Genomic DNA, 19,440 nt, shown 5'->3' with positions numbered 1-19,440 from the left:
TTTTCTAATTTATTATTAGCCTGTGGAAAAAGTTTATTTTGATATTTACCTCAGAAGGCTGCAAATAGAAATGAGGCATTCAATTTTTACTTAAATTTGATTTGATATGCCATTGATATTTTTGAATTATTATTCGAAACTGGATTTTGCATGTCACTATAAAGTTATATAAGTCTTGCTTGTTCAATATTCAATGCACAACTTGTTTGGGTCCCTATTAAAAGGTTCATTTGTTCAACCTTGGCCCGCGGCTTTGTTCAGTTTTACATTTTGGCCCACTCTGTATTTGAGTTTGACACCCCTGCTCTATCTTGTCTTCGATTGCTCGTAGTAACTGTTTCTTTAATGTTTCTGTCAGGTGTTGAAATACGAGCAGTACCTTGACAATCCCCTGGCCCGTTTCCTCCTTAAAAAAGCTTTAACGAATCAAAGAATAGGACATTTTTTCTTTTGGCATCTCAAGTGAGTTAAAACATTACATTTCCCCGTCTTTCTAGTTCTGCTGAATACAGCTATTACTTTGCTAATGGTTTTTCTTTCTCTCAGGGCTGAAACGCACAACAAAACAGTGAGCCAAAGATTCGGTCTGCTGTTAGAAGCATACTGCAGGGCTTGCGGCATGTATCTCAAACACCTCAGCAGACAAGTGGAGGCCATGGAGAAGCTCATCAACCTCACTGATATCCTCAAACAGGAAAAGAAAGATGAGACGCAAAAGGTGAGTTCACAGAATTTTGGATGTACTGTATATATCATCCATCCATGCATTTTCTACCGTATGTCCCTTTCGGGGTCGCGGGGGGTCTTTTTACCCCTCCTCCAACCAACTCTGACAGCTCCACTGTGGTCTCAGGTCCTGGGGTTTTCAGCTGATAACCCTTTTCAGCTGATTGAGACCTGCAAACACACACAATGTAGAGGTAGAGAAGGGGATAGGGGGTGGAGGTGGTCTAGCAGGCTTCCACTCTGAACCTATTCCCACAAGGTTCCCACAAGGCCATAACAATTATATAGAATAACTGACGGAATAATTGTATCTAAGTTATCACAAAACTTTGTGTTGCCATGAGTTCCCGGCGAGAAGACAACAGCTGTCTTTGATCCCACCAAGAAGAAGGCTTGTAAAACTCCACTGTGTAGGATGGGAAGCGACATGAAGGTGTTCCGTTTCTTTGAACTGTGTGTAATCAAAGGCGGCGGCTGTTTACGACCCCCCTCCCTTAGAAACAGCGGTTGCCGTGTAATCAGGGAAAGTCCAAATAAAAGAGGAGGCGTACAATCTTTCATCAGAGCATGTTGGAACTGTACAAAGAGTACAGCCCAGACGTTTTCTCCTCAATTGAGACAAATTGAATTCTGTCTCTGTTTAATTCCTTGCTTATTGTCTTGTTTAATAGATGTCATCAGTGTTTCAACCTGACAATATCTCTTTATTTTGGACTGCGGTATATCAGACTTCGAGTGTAACTAATTTTCACAGCTTCTGGGCCAGCTTCTACATATTTTCATGGATAAATGTTTGGCGTTTAGATATTCTTGTGTCCGTCCTTTACTCTCTTAAGCCCTTGCTGTATTTAGCAGGTCAGTGTTTTTGGAGAAGCAACAGTTACAATCTAGTACTATTTCCCCGTTTTCGTTGTCAAAGTTTTTGTTAGTAGAAAGCAATCTCGTTTTTCAACAAAGCATCATGTCTATGCCTATTTATATAACAATTAACTTGTGTGGTTCTGTGTGAAGGTCCAGATGCGGTTCCTTGTGGACCAAATGAAAAGACCCGATTACATGGATGCGCTACAGAATTTCACATCTCCTCTCAACCCTGCCAACCAACTGGGCAGCCTGAGGTTAGGGGCGTGTGAAGGGTGTGAACGGATAGAATACAATATAATGTGTAGTGTGTCTAAGAGACGGGTGCAACAAAGGGATCACATTAATTATGCATGATTATTTCTGCACAGGTTAGATGAATGCAGGATCATGTCATCTGCAAAAAGACCATTGTGGCTCAACTGGGAAAATCCAGACATAATGTCTGAATTGCTCTTTCAGAACAATGAGATTATCTTCAAAAATGGAGATGGTAAGAATACATGAGCTACGTTATAAAATCAATAGTACACATATTTCCTAAAAGATCGTAAATTACACGCATTTCCTAAAATATCGTAAATATGTAACAGCAGTTTAAAGGCTGGTATCATTTTCATACTTGCCAACCTTGAGACCTCCGATTTCGGGAGGTGGGGGGTGGGGCAGGAGGATTGTGGTTGGGGGCGGGCTGTGGTTAAGAGGGGAGGAGTATATTTACAGCTAGAATTCACCAAGTCAAGTACTTTTTATTTATATATATATATATATACATATATATATATATATATATATATATATATATATACATATAGGGGCGGCATGGCGTAGTGGGTAGAGCGGCCGTACCAGAAACCTGAGGGTTGCAGGTTCGCTTCCCACCTATTGACATCCAAATCGCTGCCGTTGTGTCCTTGGGCAGGGCACTTCAACCTTTGCCCCCGGTGCCGCTCACACTGGTGAATGAATGATGAATGAATCTTTGGTGGTGGTCGGAGGGGCCGTAGGCGCAAACTGGCAGCCACGCTTCCGTCAGTCTACCCCAGGGCAGCTGTGGCTACAGATGTAGCTTACCACCACCAGGTGTGAATGAATGATGGGTTCCCACTTCTCTGTGAGCGCTTTGAGTATCTAACAATAGAAAAGCGCGATATAAATCTAATCCATTATCATTATTATATATATATATATATGCATGTACAGTAGTTGGCAGTATTGTCCTGTTTAAGAGTGTCATAACATTGCTGTTTACGGCAGACAAACTGCTTTACGGTAGATGAAAACGTGACTGCTGTGGTTGTGTGTTGTTACCACGCTGGGAGGACGTTAATGAAACTGCCTAACAATAAACCCACATAAGAAACCAAGAACTCGCCCTCGATCATTCTACAGTTATAACGTCTTTGGGCAGACACGCTGTTTATATTGTGGGAATGCGGACGTGAAAACAGGCTGTCCTCACTCAGGTCCGCATGGAGCTGGAGGGGGTGTGGCCTCCAGCTCTGCCTGAATTTCGTGAGATTTTCGGGAGAAAATTTGTCCTGGGAGGTTTTCGGGAGAGGCGCTGAATTTCGGGAGGGTTGGCAAGTATGATCATTTTTGTTATCAAAAATTAATCATGACTGTCCTTGTGTTTGCGCTTGTGCTGTAGATCTGCGACAAGATATGCTGACTCTGCAGATTATCAAAATCATGGAGAATATTTGGCAGAATCAGGGACTGGACCTACGGTACACGCTCTCTATCTTTGCCACTGTGTACATATCTCCAAACCCCCCCCGGCAGGGACTAAGAAATGATCTCGTGTGTGGACCGCGTGTTTGTTTTTGCCCCCAGAATGCTGCCATACGGCTGTCTGTCATTGGGAGACTGTGTGGGCCTCATTGAAGTGGTTCGTAGCTCACACACCATCATGCAGATTCAGTGTAAAGGTGGCTTGAAAGGGGCTTTGCAGTTTAATTCAAACACTCTGCATCAGTGGCTCAAAGATAAGAACAAGGGCGAGATGTAAGTCCTGTCACATTTTTAACCACGTCGTTCCACTGCACCATGTCTAAATCCTAATCATGCTTGCATGTTCCGTTATTGTGTTATTGTGTAATATGTTATTGATTGCAGGTATGATATGGCGGTGGATCTTTTCACAAGGTCATGTGCTGGCTACTGCGTAGCTACGTTTATTCTTGGTATCGGAGACAGGCACAACAGCAACATTATGGTCAAAGACGATGGACAGGTAACCACACACACAACTGCAATGTGTTACCATCTTGAAATGATTGATACCAGATTAGGAAAATTGCTACCAAGTCAAATTCCTTCTGTGTTAATTAACATACTTGCTTGACAACAAATCTTATTGTGATTCTTATTAAATGTCCCATATTGTGCAATTTTTCAATGATTTTTTGTAGGTGTCTGAGGTGCCACCATTCCTAAACAATAACCTTGGTGCTGGAATTCAGACAATTTTAAAGTTCTTACTAGGAACATACTTAAGGCCGAAGCTGTTTGTTTACATGCTTTTTTTTATTTATTTTTGCTATCTATGCTATTTGTGGGGCGGTATAGCTCGGTTGGTAGAGCGGCCGTGCCAGCAACTTGAGGGTTGCAGGTTCGATCCCAGCTTGCACCATCCTAGTCACTGCCGTTGTGTCCTTGGGCAAGACACTTTACCCACCTGCTCCCAGTGCCACCCACACTGGTTTTAAATGTAACTTAGATATTGGGTTTCACAATGTAAAGCGCTTTGAGTCACTTGAATAAAGCGCTATATAAATATAATTCATTTCACTATCTGGGCTTATTGGACCCTAATTAGAATAAAAACAGAAACAATCTTTTAATATAATGTACTTAGTCCATAAGTACACAAATGTGTACTTCATGTTTAGTGACATGCTAATTTAAATGTTTCCCCTTTTTTTTTCCAAATTTCATTGTATGTTCTACTCTTCTGACACCACCAGATGGCAGTATAAGTGTCCACATAAATGGCCATAAGACCCCAATTCAGTAGTGTACACAATCTTAGAAATAAGAGCTAAAAGGTGCTGTCCACGCATGTGGCCACTCAGGCCTTTAGAGGTGTTAATGCTCATGGGCTGTGTTTGTCCATGCCTGTCTCTGACAGTGTGTGGCTACAAGAAGCACTATGTGTACCTAATCAAATTTTTACTACTGTATTTATTTAATGTAATAGTTGCCATATATCTGATATAAACAACAAAAAAAAGGTTTTGGAGGGAGCGTCTTGACATCAAAACCGACCGTCTTTTTGCACAAATATGATAGATTTTTAAGTACGAAAAACAGGCTCTGGTGACACATATTTTTTTCATACCATTTTTAAAAAGTATTTTTTGCAAAAAAGGACATCTTTTGTCTCTTAACTGTCAGTGATGTCTGTGGAGGTGAGCCGTGAAGGTAAGTCTTTGCTGTTATGTTAAAGGGGAACTGCAATATTTCTTATTTTTTTTTAGAATTGTGCATATCATTTACAATAGTTATCTAAGACGAGCACGCATATGTTGTTGTTTTTTTTATGCACTCTAACTAGCAAAAAAATGCTGGCAAAAGTCATCTTATAATGGAAATTTAAACATCCACACACTTCCATCTATGTTGTATATACATTCTGTAAGTATATATGTAATGTAGTTATGGGCACAGTCATAATAACATGTAATATTTGTGTATTAATTTAATAAACGCTACACAACGATCGCTCTTTCCTTGAACAACACTGATTACTTCTCATGGCAGACTTTATTAGAGTCAACAAACAATCCAACATCACTTACTGTACAATGCCTGCTCTTGCTGGAATGCTGACTGATGAGTTGTTCATATATTCCCGTTTATGACTCATAATCGTCAGAAAGAAAAATGGGGTGTGCAACCGAGTGTCTTTTCGGGTATTTTTTCGCCATTATCGAGTCTCATGTTGGCTGTCAAAGTGTACCAACTTCTCGGTTCATGTCCTCTTACTTTTACTATCCAGGCGAGAGGCGTAATTTAAATTCTAGAATTAATTTTCATCAGGTCAGGAGGCGAGAGAGCAGCTCAGAGCACATGATGTCAATATAGAAGCATGAACTATAGTTACAACTCTCCAGGGTTTCCCCCAGGATGTTTGTTAGTTAAGGTGGTGTCTCTCCAGGGGGAACTGACGGACGGACGGGGAAGGGGCTGAGTGGGTGTAAGGAACAGTGTAATTTCTAATTTGGCCTGTCGCCACCATCACGTCTCCATCTCATCACTGCCTGGGGGGGCAATAGACTACAGACAGTGGTGAAGTAGGCCGGCTTCGTCGCGTGAAGAAGCCTACAATTTTTGGATGCGTTTTCCGCTCCGTATGCTGAATGGCAATATACGATATATATCTCGATATTTTAATGTAAAGTAAAAATAAAACACAAAACAGTCCTGCGATACTTATTATGTCATTATTTTGACTTAGTTTAATATTGACTAACTAAGACAAAATAATGACAAGTCAAATTAATGACTTATTGTAAATAAGCATTTTATGATTGGCTGTTACCACTCAGCGTGTAACCATTCGGATGGTTGTGTGGGTGGACAACTCGGGCAGTATACTGTAGCTCGGTTGGTAGAGTGGCCGTGCTAGCAACTTGAGGGTTGCAGGTTTGATCCCCGCTTCTGCCATCCTAGTCACTGCCGTTGTGTCCTTGGGCAAGACACTTTAACCACCTGCTATCAGTGCCACCCACACTGGTTTAAATGTAACTTACCTATTGGGTTTAACTATGTAAAGCGCTTTGGGTCACTAGAGAAAAAGCGCTATATAAATATAATTCACTTCACTTCACAATGTTGGGTGCTGCAGTGACAGAGGGAGAGGCAGTACAAAGTGAAGCAGCTTGTTAAGACTTTAATTTAGCACCAAATGATAATATAAATACATTTAATAAAGTCAAATACAAATAAGGCAACAAGCGAAGTATCTTACACTTTTCTCTTTCGTAAAGTAAATCTGAACAGCCGATAATGGGCATGTACATCAACTACATGATTTGTCTGAGAAGCTGTACAGGACAAAAAAATTAATAATATATATATTTATATATACATATATTTTTTTTAAGACATTAGGCAGCTCTTTGTTGTTGAGGCGGCCGCCTTAACAACAAAGAGCTGCAGGAAACCCTGACTCTCTGATCAATACGCTGCTAAATGTAGGTCCTTAACGTTAACGCTTATATTAACATTATCGCTAATACTTGGTTAATATTCAGGTTATGAAATTTGAATTAAGTATTTTTTTGTAGTTTTTAGATGTTTTTATGGGCGGAATAGACACAATGACATCATGGCTCCAAATGGCTCCATTGTAAATTGTTAATTCACGGGTTAAAATGCAAGTTCTTGTTTCCCATAAGGATTGTGAATTATAGTGCAGTTCCCCTTTAAAAGTCTAAATTAGAGTTGGTTTAAAATCCAGTAGTCATGTTGTGTTCAAAGATTCACTTTGTTGTCCCCCAGTTGTTCCACATAGACTTTGGACATTTCCTGGATCACAAGAAGAAGAAATTTGGCTACAAGAGAGAGCGGGTGCCCTTTGTATTGACCCAAGACTTCCTCATTGTCATCAGTAAGGGGTCTCAGGAGTGTGCCAAAACCAAAGAGTTTGAAAGGTACTGTTTTGTGGCTTTTCTAGTGTTACCTGATTGAAGCTTTAATCCTTAATGTGTCTCACCCTCCAGGTTCCAGGAAATGTGTTACAAAGCTTACCTTGCAATCCGGCAGCATGCCAACCTGTTCATTAACTTGTTCTCCATGATGCTGGGCTCCGGCATGCCTGAGTTGCAGTCATTTGATGACATTGCGTACATTAGGAAGACACTGGGACTGGAAAAAACTGAACAGGTATAATATTTCTCATAACATTGTCTTTTGTCTTTTTTTTTTAATGAACTGCCATTTAAAGAAATGTTTGTGATTAATAACGAACATGCCAAATGCGATACAGCCCTCATACTGTACAATATGCAGTTGTCATCATGCCTCTATTTACGGCTTCCTCCCACCTCCAAAGACATTAACCTGGGGATAGCTTGATTGGCATATATACACAAATATCTATCCATCCATCCATTTTCTACCGCTTGTCCCTTGTGGGGTCGCGGGGGATACTGGAGCCTATCTCAGCTGAATTCCGGTGTAAGGCAGCGTACACCCTGGACAAGTCGCAGGGCCAACACAGATAGACAGACAACATTCACACACTAGGGACCATTTAGTGTTGCCAATCAACCTATCCCCAGGTGCATGTCTTTGGAGGTGGGAGGAAGTACCCGGAGGGAACCCACGCAGTCACGGGGAGAACATGCAAACTCTGGGATTGAACTCAGGACCTTCGTATTGTGAGGCACATGCACTAACCCCTTTCGCACCGTGCTGCCCTAACACACAATATATCAACACTAAATTGGCCCTAGAGCAGGGGTGTCAAACTCAAATACAGAATGGGCCAAAATTTGAAAACTGAACAAAGCCGCGGGCCAAAATTGAACAAATTAACCTTTTAATAGGACCTAAACAAGATTTGCATTGAATATTGAACAAGCAAAGCTTTTGTTACTTTATAGTGACATGCAAAATCGAGTTTCAAATAATAATAGTAATAATTAAAAAGTATCAATGGCATATCAAATAAAATTTGAATAAAAATGTAATGCCTCTTTTCTATTTGCAGCCCTCTTAGGTAAGTATCAAAATAAACTTTTTCCAAAGGCTAATAATACATTTGAAAATAAAATAACAATGAATGAATCAAACATTCAAGTAGCCAGAGAAAGTGCAAGAATAAAAACGTTAATTATTGCTCAGTTTGCTAAACAGTTTGCTAAATAACTTAACAGTGCAAAATCAACTTTCAAAAAACAAACGAAAGAATATTAATGACATATTAAATAATAATGAAAATAAACAAAATGGTGGTAGCAGGGGGGGGGGGGGGGGGTATAGTGTAGCGTCCCGGGAGAGTTAGTGCTGCAAAGGGTTCTGGGTATTTGTTCTGTTGTGTTTATGTTGCGAATGTTCTCCCGAAATGTGTTTGTCATTCTTGTTTGGCGTGGGTTCACAGTGTGGCGCATATTTGTAACAGTGTTAAAGTTGTTTACACGGCCACCTTCAGTATGGGTGTTGACCAAGTATGCCTTGCATTCATTTCTGTGCGTAAAAGCCACATATATTATGTGACTGGGCTGGCACGCTGGTTGTAGGGAGGGAAAGAAGACATGACGACAGGTTGTAGAGTACGATAAAGGCAGGGTCCTCAATATTGTTGTCCGGGTGGAAATCGGGAGAAATTGGGGAGAATGGTTGCCCCCGGGAGATGTTCGAGAGGGGCACTGAAATTCGGGAGTCTTCTGGGAAAATCGCGAGGGTTGGCAAGTAAGAGTATTAGCGGTGAATGCGGTGTTACAGCGGCACGCCAGCTCTAATGTTAATTTGATATTGCCTTAAGGGCCAAATTAAATTACACGCGGGCCAGAGTTTGACACCCATGCCCTAGAGTGTGAATGTTGTCTGTCTGGCTTGGCCTGCAATGAGTTGGCGACTTGTCCAGGGTGTACACCGTCTTCCACCTGAGTGCAGCTGGGATAGGCTCCAGGACACCTGCACCCGTTATAGGGACAAGTGGTAGAAAATGGATGAAAAAAAAGCAGGACATCAATCAGTTCCAGTGCACATTATCACCCAAAAAAATCCACCTTTTATTATCTCAATTCCCTAGAAAATTCATAAAATCATTGTACCGCCTGTTACTCCTGTCTCATGGTGTTTTTGTTCCTGATGCAGGAGGCGTTGGACTATTTTATGAAACAAATGAATGACGCTCACCACGGGGGGTGGACCACTAAGATGGACTGGATTTTTCACACAATCAGACAACACGCACTAAACTGAGCCGCACACCGACCTTTTCCATTCGCCGCTGCGTGGTCCTCGCTTGAAGGTTTGAGGTGTCACTGGATTTTTTAGTCCTACCCGTGTTCTCCAGTGTGTTGTTATGTGTGTTGGAGCCTCAATATACTGGAAGTTCCTTCATCGAGGCTGACAGAATGCATTCTTTGTTTTTGTTGATATTTCTAGACCAGGGGTCACCAACACGGTGCCCGCGGGCACCAGGTCGCCCAAAAGGACCAGTTGAGTCGCCCGCTGGCCTGTTCTAAAAATAGCTCGAATAGCAGCACTTACCAGTGAACTGCCTCTATTTTTTAAATTGTATTTATTTAGTAGCAAGCTGGTCTCGCTTTGCTCGACATTTTTAATTCGAAGAGAGACAAAACTTAAATAGAATTTGAAAATCCAAGAAAATGTTTGAAAGACTTGGTCTTCACTTGTTTAAATAAATTCATTTTTTTTTTTTTACTTTGCTTCTTATAACTTTCAGAAAGACAATTTTAGAGAAAAAAAACAATCTTTAAAAATTATTTTTGAATTTTTAAACACATATACCTTTTTACCTTTTAAATTAATTTCTCTTCTTTCCTGACAATTTAAATCAATCAATCATTCAATGTTTACTTATATAGCCCTAAATCACTAGTGTCTCAAAGGGCTGCACAAACCACTACGACATCCTCGGTAGGCCCACATAAGGGCAAGGAAAAACTCACACCCAGTGGGACGTCGGTGACAATGATGACTATGAGAACCTTGGAGAGGAGGAAAGCAATGGATGTCGAGCGGGTCTAACATGATACTGTGAAAGTTAAATCCTTAATGGATCCAACACAGTCGCGAGAGTCCAGTCCAAAGCGGATCCAACACAGATCCAAATCAATGTTCAAGTAAATTCATTTTTTTATTATAAAGAATAATAAATAAATTTTAATTTAAATCTTCATTTTAGCTTCTGTTTTTCCAAGAAAAGTTTTTGTGAACTATTTCTTCAAAACTATTACGATTAAATTAAAATAAAATATTCTAGCAAATCTAGAAAATCTGTAGAATCAAATTTAAATCTTATTTCAAAGTCTTTAGAATTTCTTTTAAAATTCTTGTTCTGGAAAATCTAGAAGAAATAATGATTTGTCTTTGTTATAAATATAGCTTTTGCCAATTTGTTATATATTCTAACAAAGTGCAGATTGGATTTGAACCTATTTAAAACATGTCATCAAAAATATATATTTATTGTGAGAAATCATTAAGATGATCAGTGTTTCCAAAAAGATAAATATCATTAATTATTAATAATAACATTGAGTTAACGATAAATTGACAAAATTGGCTATTTCTGGCAATGTATTTAAGTGTGTATCAAACTGGTAGCCCTTCACATTAATCAGTACCCAAGAAGTAGCTCTTGCTTTCAAAAAGGTTGGTGACCCCTGCTCTAGAACATGGAGAATGGACATTGCTCCTTAAATGTGAGAGGAATCCATAATGTGTGTGCGTGTGTGTGTGTGCGTATTGTCCTGCTGCAAAAGGAGAGGCTTGCCTGGAAAACTTTTTGTGCCAAAAAGCTGGATGGCGCAAAAAAATGATTAAAATCGCATAATGGTGTTTTACTTCAGTAGTGGAACCTGTGTGCTGGCTGCCACTGCACACAGTTTTTAGTCTTCCGCCATGTTTGTGGTATAACAAGCTAAAGCGGGCACGTCTTTGCCACTTTTAGTAACCTTTTGCATATGCAGAGCTTGTCATTGGCAACTTATCAGTATCCCCCCCAGCCTTAAAGAGAAAGCACTGCAGGCTCGGCGGCATTTGTTGGTGGTGCACTCGAGTACTTTTGAACCACCTTTCAGGGTTATGTTGCGTCCTTAAAAGCCACTATTTGGAACTACTGGAACAATATTTCTGAAGGTTTTATGTATGTCTTTTTATTCATTGTTATTGTGTTACTTCTTTCTGTTTGCAGTTTTCACCTTGGGGAAAACATTTCAATATGGCCATTGTTTACTTTTTATTTTCAGGTTTATACAGACATTGACAAAGCAGTCACTGCAAACTTTAGGGTGTTCGGACTCGGGTCCACCCGAAGAGAGCGACAGGCGATTCTTCTTTGGTTATTTTGTGTACTTGTTTCCGTATGTGAAGGACCGATTTAGGAACTCCGTAATAACGTCGCTATTGGAATAATATCCACAGACGACAGCAGACCATGTATTTGGCAATTTAGCTCTGAATTTTACTTGACTACTTACTGTGACTACACTTGTTCCTCTTCCATCCTCTTTATTAATGGGTCGACGGTGCATCGACCCAACAATAAAGAGTCCTTTAAAAAAAATGGTGAATCGAGACGGTGATCCAGATTGCTCCCAACTTTTAATCATTTGTTCCTTTTCCAATTTCTGGTATTTCCTGAAAGTTCAATCAAAATCTGACAATAGGAGCAGAATTAAATAAACAGAATGGACCCTCTTGTCAGTCATCCACTCTCTATGTCTCTGTGGGTGTAGGCAGGGAGGCTAAGATCCATACATAGAGCAGTTCAGAGTCGTAACATGGTAGAAATGATCTGGCTCACCCCCATAATATAAACACCTGTATCTGACATATTCTGAAAGTTCATGAAAATACGCCAGTTTTTTAGCTATGTTGCTATCTTAACGGACAGGCAAATAAACCTCAGTTAATACATTAATAAGATAAAATGATTCAGTGATAAATGTTTCAGACATCTCAATTCATCCCGAACAGCTCAGAATCAATATCTATCGGATAATATGACACAAACTTAAATCATTCAAATTGAATTCAGAAAATGGATGGCTGGATACTCACCAGAGATGCAAATGATCTAAAATTCCAAATTAAATAGATTATGTGCAGATCGCTACAGACTATTCAGTTTATTCGATTTAGCATGTCGAAAAGTTTTGCTCTGATCAACCAATCAGAGGATTGAAAAATGCAGCCATTCTCGTACGCCAATACTAGCTGGCTCACCGTGAGGAGGATCTGAAATTTGATTGGTGAAAGAAGCAGCACCATTGCTAATAGTTTAGGCCAGCACTACTGATTCTGAAGGCCTTGGGTTGAGTACTCCAATCAGATTTCGGTTTCGAACACATACTGGTAGCCGTGCAGCCAGCAGACAAGCGACAAAATGAACATGTTACCGTAAACTGTTAGGATTCTTGAGTAGGGTTGCAAAGGGGTGGAAAGTTTCCAGGAAACTTTCCGGAAATTTACCACAGGACTTTAAGCTCGGGAATTTTGGAAATATTGACCATTTAATAATGCCTTTTTGTAGAAGCGTAAAACGTTATTATTGCACATGGCTTCTGCAATGTTACGATCACTGTTGCCAACCCTAGCTCTAAAACATTGATTTAATTAGCCTCGTTTAACAGTGCCCTTGACTATGTCTGTTTGGAAGTCGCTTCCTCGCAGTTCCACTGAAGACACGGCACAAGAGCCCAGCGTGCAGTTTTTAACAAAGGTTTAATGTACATAGTTTTTTTCAAAGTCTATCTCCCAACAGAACTTGGCTTTTCAGTCTCCGTCCGTATCCTCTGTTCTTCTGCTCCCGTCCGCTTACTGTTAAAGACAACAGATGATTAGATTAACACCTACCACCTGTGAAATCTAATCACCTGCCAGCCGTGTCTCGCCGTCAGCACTTCCACGGTGCTCTGTCCTCAGCACCATGGACAGAGGCGGTGACTTTTGCTCCTGCATCTCCCCTCACAGTCTGCCATGAGATTGTTGAATGTTTTGCGTAGCTGCATTTTTATTAGTTACTATATTTACGCACACTTAACTGACTTTTGTCTCTCCTATAACAAAAAATAGGACTCATGCCTTTTAGTATGAGTCGCTTTAAAGAATCTTTAAGGTGTGCTAAGGACGCACATTGTATAAGACAACTATCATTCGGGTATACAAGGTCAACGTGTCAACACAAACTGTCAGTCCAGTGGTTGATTGTACTGGAACTGTGATGCTGGCTAGAATGTATTGATCTGCTACCACAGGCCTTTACCGTATGTGCACTCCTTATTTATGTCAGGTCTTAATGTGTTTTGATATTTTTTCCATGCCGCTCAAAATTCCTCACGCAGTTGATCCGATTTAAAAATATATTTATATGTTTGTTGCAGACTTTGCAAGAAAGAAAACTGCACTTAAAAGTTGTTGAACACAATTGCCTTTCCGTCCAAAAGTGAGGGTAGAAATCACACCTTTTTTCTTTATGTTGCTTCTAAAGCATCACTACATGGAAACTATTTAGCAGTATGCATGTAGACCAGGGGTCTCAAACATGCGTTATTTTGTGGCCCGCACCATGATGTAAAAATGTAATGTTGGTGTGGCCCGCAAGTTTAATATGAATGGCGCTTTACAGATTCATACTTTTTTCCGAGAGACTACCGATTTTCAGTGCCCCTCCAGGGGTGTTCTTTCTCCCGAACTTCACCCCAAACAACAACATTAAGGGGGCACCGTGGAGGCGCAGCCTTTATCGTACTCTACATCTTGTACAAACAACGTGCCAGCCCAGCCACATGCTGAGTCCGACTTTCGAATATTCAGTAAGCGACTGCAAGACATAGTTGGTCAACAGCCACACAGGTCACACTGAGGGTGGCCGTGTAAACAACTTTATCACTGTTACAAATATGCGACACACTTTGAACCCACACCAAACAAGAATGACAAACACATTTTGGGGAGAACATCCATACCTTAACACAGGGGTAGGGAACCTATGGCTCGCGAGCCAGATGTGGCTCTTTTGATGACTGCATCTGGCTCTCGGATAAATCTTAGCTGACATTGCTTAATATTTTAAGTAATGAATGATTCCACTTGTAATCACAGTGTTGAAAATAATGTTCAAAATATAAATCATTCTCATACATTTTTAATCCATCCATCTGTTTTGTACCGCACCCGCTCAAGAATTTGCGTTAATGGTAAGTTATTTATTTATTCTTTGTTAGTGTGGGGCTTGCCCTCCTGGGGGTTTGTCAGACCACCAAGGACCAACATGAGCGTCTGTTTCAGGGTTACAATATTGTTTTATTTTTCAAAAAGTCTCTCAGTTGCTTTCCAGCAATTGTATTTTTCTCTTTCGTTTTCCCTCGCGCTCTGGCTCCAGCCCCAACCCCGTCTCTCCTCCTGGCTGCTGCTTATAACGGAGTGACAGGTGATTAGATAACAAGGCCCAGGTGGGCCATCTACGCACCTGTCGCTGATTTCGAGGCCGGTCCTGGCACACCCCAGTTCGCTGCAGGCCAACAGGCCACGCCTCCTCCGCAGTTAGCTCGAGAATAACAATGTCATTACAAAGAATAAGAGACCTATTATACTCTAGAAATGTTGGTCTTACTTAAAAATGCACGCGTCTAGTTTTGTTCAGTGTAAAAAAAAATATTATATGGCTTTTACGGAAATACATTTTAAAATATTTGGCTTTTCGGCTCTCTCAGCCAAATAGGTTCCCGACCCCTGCCTTAACACAACATAAACACAACAGAACAAATACCCAGAATCCCATGCAGCCCTAACTCGCCACCACAGATGTCAAATACAACATGTGGCTGGGCTGGCACACTGTTTATATGGCGGAAAAGCGGATGAGAAGGCGGGTCGAAAAGGTAGCTAGAGGCAGTGCCATCAAAGCACCCCCTAATAATATTTTCCGGGTGAAAACTTGAAGATTGGATGCCTTGGGAGGGGCACTGATACTCATGGTTTCCCGGAAAGATCGAGAGAGTTGGCAAGCATGTTGCTAGGGCGGGAAAGCTTTTCAAAAAATGTGGATACATTAAAAAGTGCATGTTAGAACATTTTTCTTGCGGCCCAGCTTCAGACAGTTTCTGCATTGAGTGGCTCCCAGGTCAATTGAGTTTGAGACCCCTGATGTATAGACGGTCCAGACCAACAACTTGTGTGTATTGTAGACCTGAATGTCCTTGCCGTGTGTGCATGTGTTCTTACTGTTTGTCTGCACGGGCTGCAGAACATCACTGGCAGGTCCCAGTGACAACCCCACTATGAATTTCTACTCGTGTGTGTGTGTGTGTGTGTGTGTGTGTGCGTGTGCATTTGTCACTCATTTCTAGCATATTAGTCTTGTTTAATTTAACGAGAGTGAGGAATTGTAAAATGAGGAAAAAAATGCAGATTTTTGGCATTCCATGTTTCCAGAAATTGCTTTTAAACCCGATTGTGTGTATGGAGGAGTGATGATTACAAACACGGTCACATGGTCTAACACTGAGCACCCCCAAAACATAATGCAATCCAATGCAAATACAGGATATGTGAAATGAAGAATTCATGTTTTTGATTGTGTTTCCGTCTAACCGTTTGAACATATTTCCCTCCATCGGATCTACTGTAATTTTGGGTGTGACTAATTGTGCTCTCGGGCCTTTAAACTGAATGGATATTGAGGGTTGTGGAAATACACTAATTCCTGTTTAGATCAAAATATTGTTGATGTTTTATTACATATCATCCTTTTGAAATGACCCAGGGTAGGGCTGGGCGATATGGCCTTTTTTTAATATCTCGATATTTTTAGGCCATTTCACGATACACCATATATGTCTCCATATTTTGTCATAGCCTTGAATGAACACATATAATCACAGCAGTATAATATTCTATGTGTCTACATTAAGACATTCTTCTTCATACTGCATTAATATATGTTACTTTTAAACTTTCATGCAGAGGGAAATCACAACCAAAAGTGTATTTATTAAACAGTTATTAAGCAGTGGTACAAACATTCATGTCATTAACAAAACAGAAAGTGCAAGATTGTGAGAGACATTTTAAAACAAGCTACGAGTGCACTTTTGTGCATGATGTCACTAAGATGACTTATCAAAACAACACTCAATTAGAGTGCACTTTTTGTACAGAACGCCACTACAATAGTTTAAAACTAATAAAGTGCACTTTTGTGCATGATGTCACACAAGATATTTCAATAACTGTCAAATAGAAATGAGCTGCATAATAGGAAATCAAATAATGTACGTCCTTCGCTATGTGGTAGGTTATCTCCTTCTGTGTGAGGACTGGTGGGCATGGTAATGCCAGGTTTGTCCCTCCATGGATGTGTTGACATGAACACAACAAAGGTAGGCTCTTCAAATATTCATTTAACAAAAAGAGAGCTCTGAACAGAAATACTGGAGCTAATAAAAAGGCAAACCAAAAACGCTAGTATGAAAACCAGGGAGTAAAAATAGACAAACTAAAATAGCACGTTGGCACAAAAGAGAAAACAAATCATCGGTATGTAAACTGGACAAAACAAGTGGCTTAGCGTGAGAAGCTAGCGAGAGTAGAAATACTTGCGTGAAAGCAAATGATCAAAATCCAGACGTACAGTGACGTGGAAGCAAACTGTGAACCCAGGCCGAATGAACAGAAGACTGGCTTGAATAGGAGGGTGATAATTAGTAGCAGGTGTGCGGGGCGAGACTAGCAGGTGGACTGATGAGTGACCATGGTGACAAAGCAAACAGGAAATAAGGAGTCGGAGAAATATACAAAATGGAAAAATAAATAGTGTAGATCTGAGCAGCAGATCGCAACATTCTGTTGTTGACTATGTTTTTCATACAGTGTTTATGTGGAAATGCTTGCCTCGGTATTTTGTTGGTGTGGCACCGAACGGAGATGTTGACATGCGGAGTAAACACTCTTCATTTTCTAGCAGGTGACTTTTCAATTGATGCTAAATATTAGCAGTAATGCCACTTTTTGTAGCACACTTGACAAATTACGGTTGTCTGTTCGACATCTTCCCGCTTGAAGCCAAACCACCGCCGGACGATGGACCCCCTGCTGTTTTTCTTGGAAATTATTTCTTCCTTCATTTCTTACCAGATTCGCACCTTCTTCCTCTCGTATTACCACTCGCACCACAGCTAACGTTACCCATGCCGCTACCTCTCTGCTCCGCGGGGGCGCATACCAGGGGTAGGGAACCTATGGCTCGCGAGCCAGATGTGGCTCTTTTGATGACTGCATCTGGCTCTCGGATAAATCTTAGCTGACATTGCTTAATATGATAAGTAACGAATGATTCCACTTGTAATCACAGTGTTGAAAATAATGTTCAAAATATAAATCATTCTCATACATTTTTAATCCATCCATCTGTTTTCTACCGCACCCGTTCAAGAATTTGCGTTAATGGTTAGAAGTTATTTATTTATTCTTTGTTAGTGTGGGGCTTGCCCTCCTGGGGGTTTGTCAGACCACCAAGGACCAACATGAGAGCCTGTTTCAGGGTTACAATATTGTTTTATTTTTCAAAAAGTCTCTCAGTTGCTTTCCAGCAATTGTATTTTTCTCTTTCGTTTTCCCTCGCGCTCTGGCTCCAGCCCCAACCCCGTCTCTCCTCCTGGCTGCTGCTTATAACAGAGCGACAGGTGCGTCTGCTTCACAATACGAAGGTCCTGCAGTCCTGGGTTCAAATCCAGGCTCGGGATCTTTCTGTGTGGAGTTTGCATGTTCTCCCCGTGAATGCGTGGGCTCCCTCCGGGTACTCCGGCTTCCTCCCACTTCCAAAGACATGCACCTGGGGATAGGTTGATTGGCAACACTAAATTGGCCCTAGTGTGTGAATGTGAGTGTGAATGTTGTCTGTCTATCTGTGTTGGCCCTGCGATGAGGTGGCGACTTGTCCAAGGTGTACCCCGCCTTCCGCCCGATTGTAGCTGAGATAGGCGCCAGCGCCCCCCGCGACCCCAAAAAGGGAATAAGCGGTAGAAAATGGATGGATGGAGGTGATTAGATAACAAGGCCCAGGTGGGCCATCTACGCACCTGTCGCTGATTTCGAGGCCGGTCCTGGCACACCCCAGTTCGCTGCAGGCCAGCAGGCCACGCCTCCTCCACAGTTAGCTCGAGAATAACAATGTTATTACAAAGAATAAGAGACCTATTATACTATAGAAATGTTGGTTTTACTTAAAAATGCAGGCGTTTAGTTTTGTTCAGTGTAAAAAAAAATATCATATGGCTCTTACGGTAATACATTTTAGAATATTTGGCTTTTTGGCTCTCTCAGCCAAAAAGGTTCCCGACCCCTGGCGACGTATGTGACGTAGAAGGAGAGACAAGAAAGAGGGAGAAGAGCCTGTAGTGTAATGCCCGCAGCTAAAAGCAACTGCGTGAGAACGTATACTCCAATATCACCACATAGTCATTTTCTATATCGCACAGACAACCCCGCGATATATCGAGTATATTCCATATATCGCCCAGCCCTAACCCGGAGTAATATAGAGGCAGTGATTTACATGTTGTCTTTGTTTTTATACTGTGTTTTATTGTACATTACATGTTATCATACAACCTTAGCCATTACTATGAATGAGCAGTGCCCCAATGTATTGTTTTTTCACATCCTAGCTGCATGAGATTGTATAAATGTTAAGTGTTTACCATGCAAAGCAGTTACAAATATTCGTAAACGAATGCCTTAATGTTCCCCCTCCTGACAGGTTCATCTTCTCATTACCATGTTTTATTTATAACTACTGTATAATGTGTTGTTTTTTTCCTTGTTCAAGTTTGCACCCGGACTGTCTGACCATACGAGTGTTTTGTGAGGATGTACAAATACATTTGGTAAACATTCACCTGGCTTTGTGTGTGCTTGTGTGCACGGAGCAAGACTTCTGGCCCTGTCATGAAATATCCAACCCGGGGGTGTCCAAACTTTTTCCACTGAGGGCCGCACACTGTATTGGTTTTAAAAACCAATACAATATATGTATAAAAAATATACATTCAGGCCCTCATAGGATTTTGGTCAAAAAAATATAAAAAAATGTGTCATTATTCATCTATCCATCTTCTTCCGCTTATCCGAGGTCGGGTCGCGGGG

The 19,440-nt window shown here is 40.9% G+C and overlaps 1 protein-coding gene across 4 annotated transcripts in view; it reads left to right on the top strand.

The window, feature by feature from the left end:
* The window catches only part of LOC133540868 (phosphatidylinositol 4,5-bisphosphate 3-kinase catalytic subunit alpha isoform-like), a 79,111-nt gene extending 59,919 nt beyond the window's left edge, over window positions 1-19,192 (top strand). For 2 of the 4 annotated variants that reach the window (XM_061883867.1, XM_061883869.1), the window contains 10 exons: window positions 359-462; window positions 547-718; window positions 1,738-1,844; window positions 1,959-2,080; window positions 3,239-3,317; window positions 3,424-3,594; window positions 3,706-3,823; window positions 7,096-7,247; window positions 7,317-7,479; window positions 9,418-19,192. In XM_061883867.1, the coding sequence (XP_061739851.1) occupies window positions 359-462; window positions 547-718; window positions 1,738-1,844; window positions 1,959-2,080; window positions 3,239-3,317; window positions 3,424-3,594; window positions 3,706-3,823; window positions 7,096-7,247; window positions 7,317-7,479; window positions 9,418-9,525 (1,296 nt within the window). In that variant the 3' untranslated portion in view covers window positions 9,526-19,192. The remainder of the gene's footprint in view (window positions 1-358; window positions 463-546; window positions 719-1,737; window positions 1,845-1,958; window positions 2,081-3,238; window positions 3,318-3,423; window positions 3,595-3,705; window positions 3,824-7,095; window positions 7,248-7,316; window positions 7,480-9,417) is intronic. The other 2 variants (XR_009803748.1, XM_061883868.1) reach the window with 2 other exon arrangements.
* The last annotated feature ends 248 nt before the right edge of the window (window positions 19,193-19,440 follow it).

Source organism: Nerophis ophidion, linkage group LG22, assembly GCF_033978795.1.
Source record: "Nerophis ophidion isolate RoL-2023_Sa linkage group LG22, RoL_Noph_v1.0, whole genome shotgun sequence".
Lineage (NCBI taxonomy): Eukaryota > Metazoa > Chordata > Actinopteri > Syngnathiformes > Syngnathidae > Nerophis > Nerophis ophidion.
The sequence above is the reverse complement of the archived record's forward strand: the minus strand, read 5'-3'. Positions and strand labels throughout refer to the sequence as shown.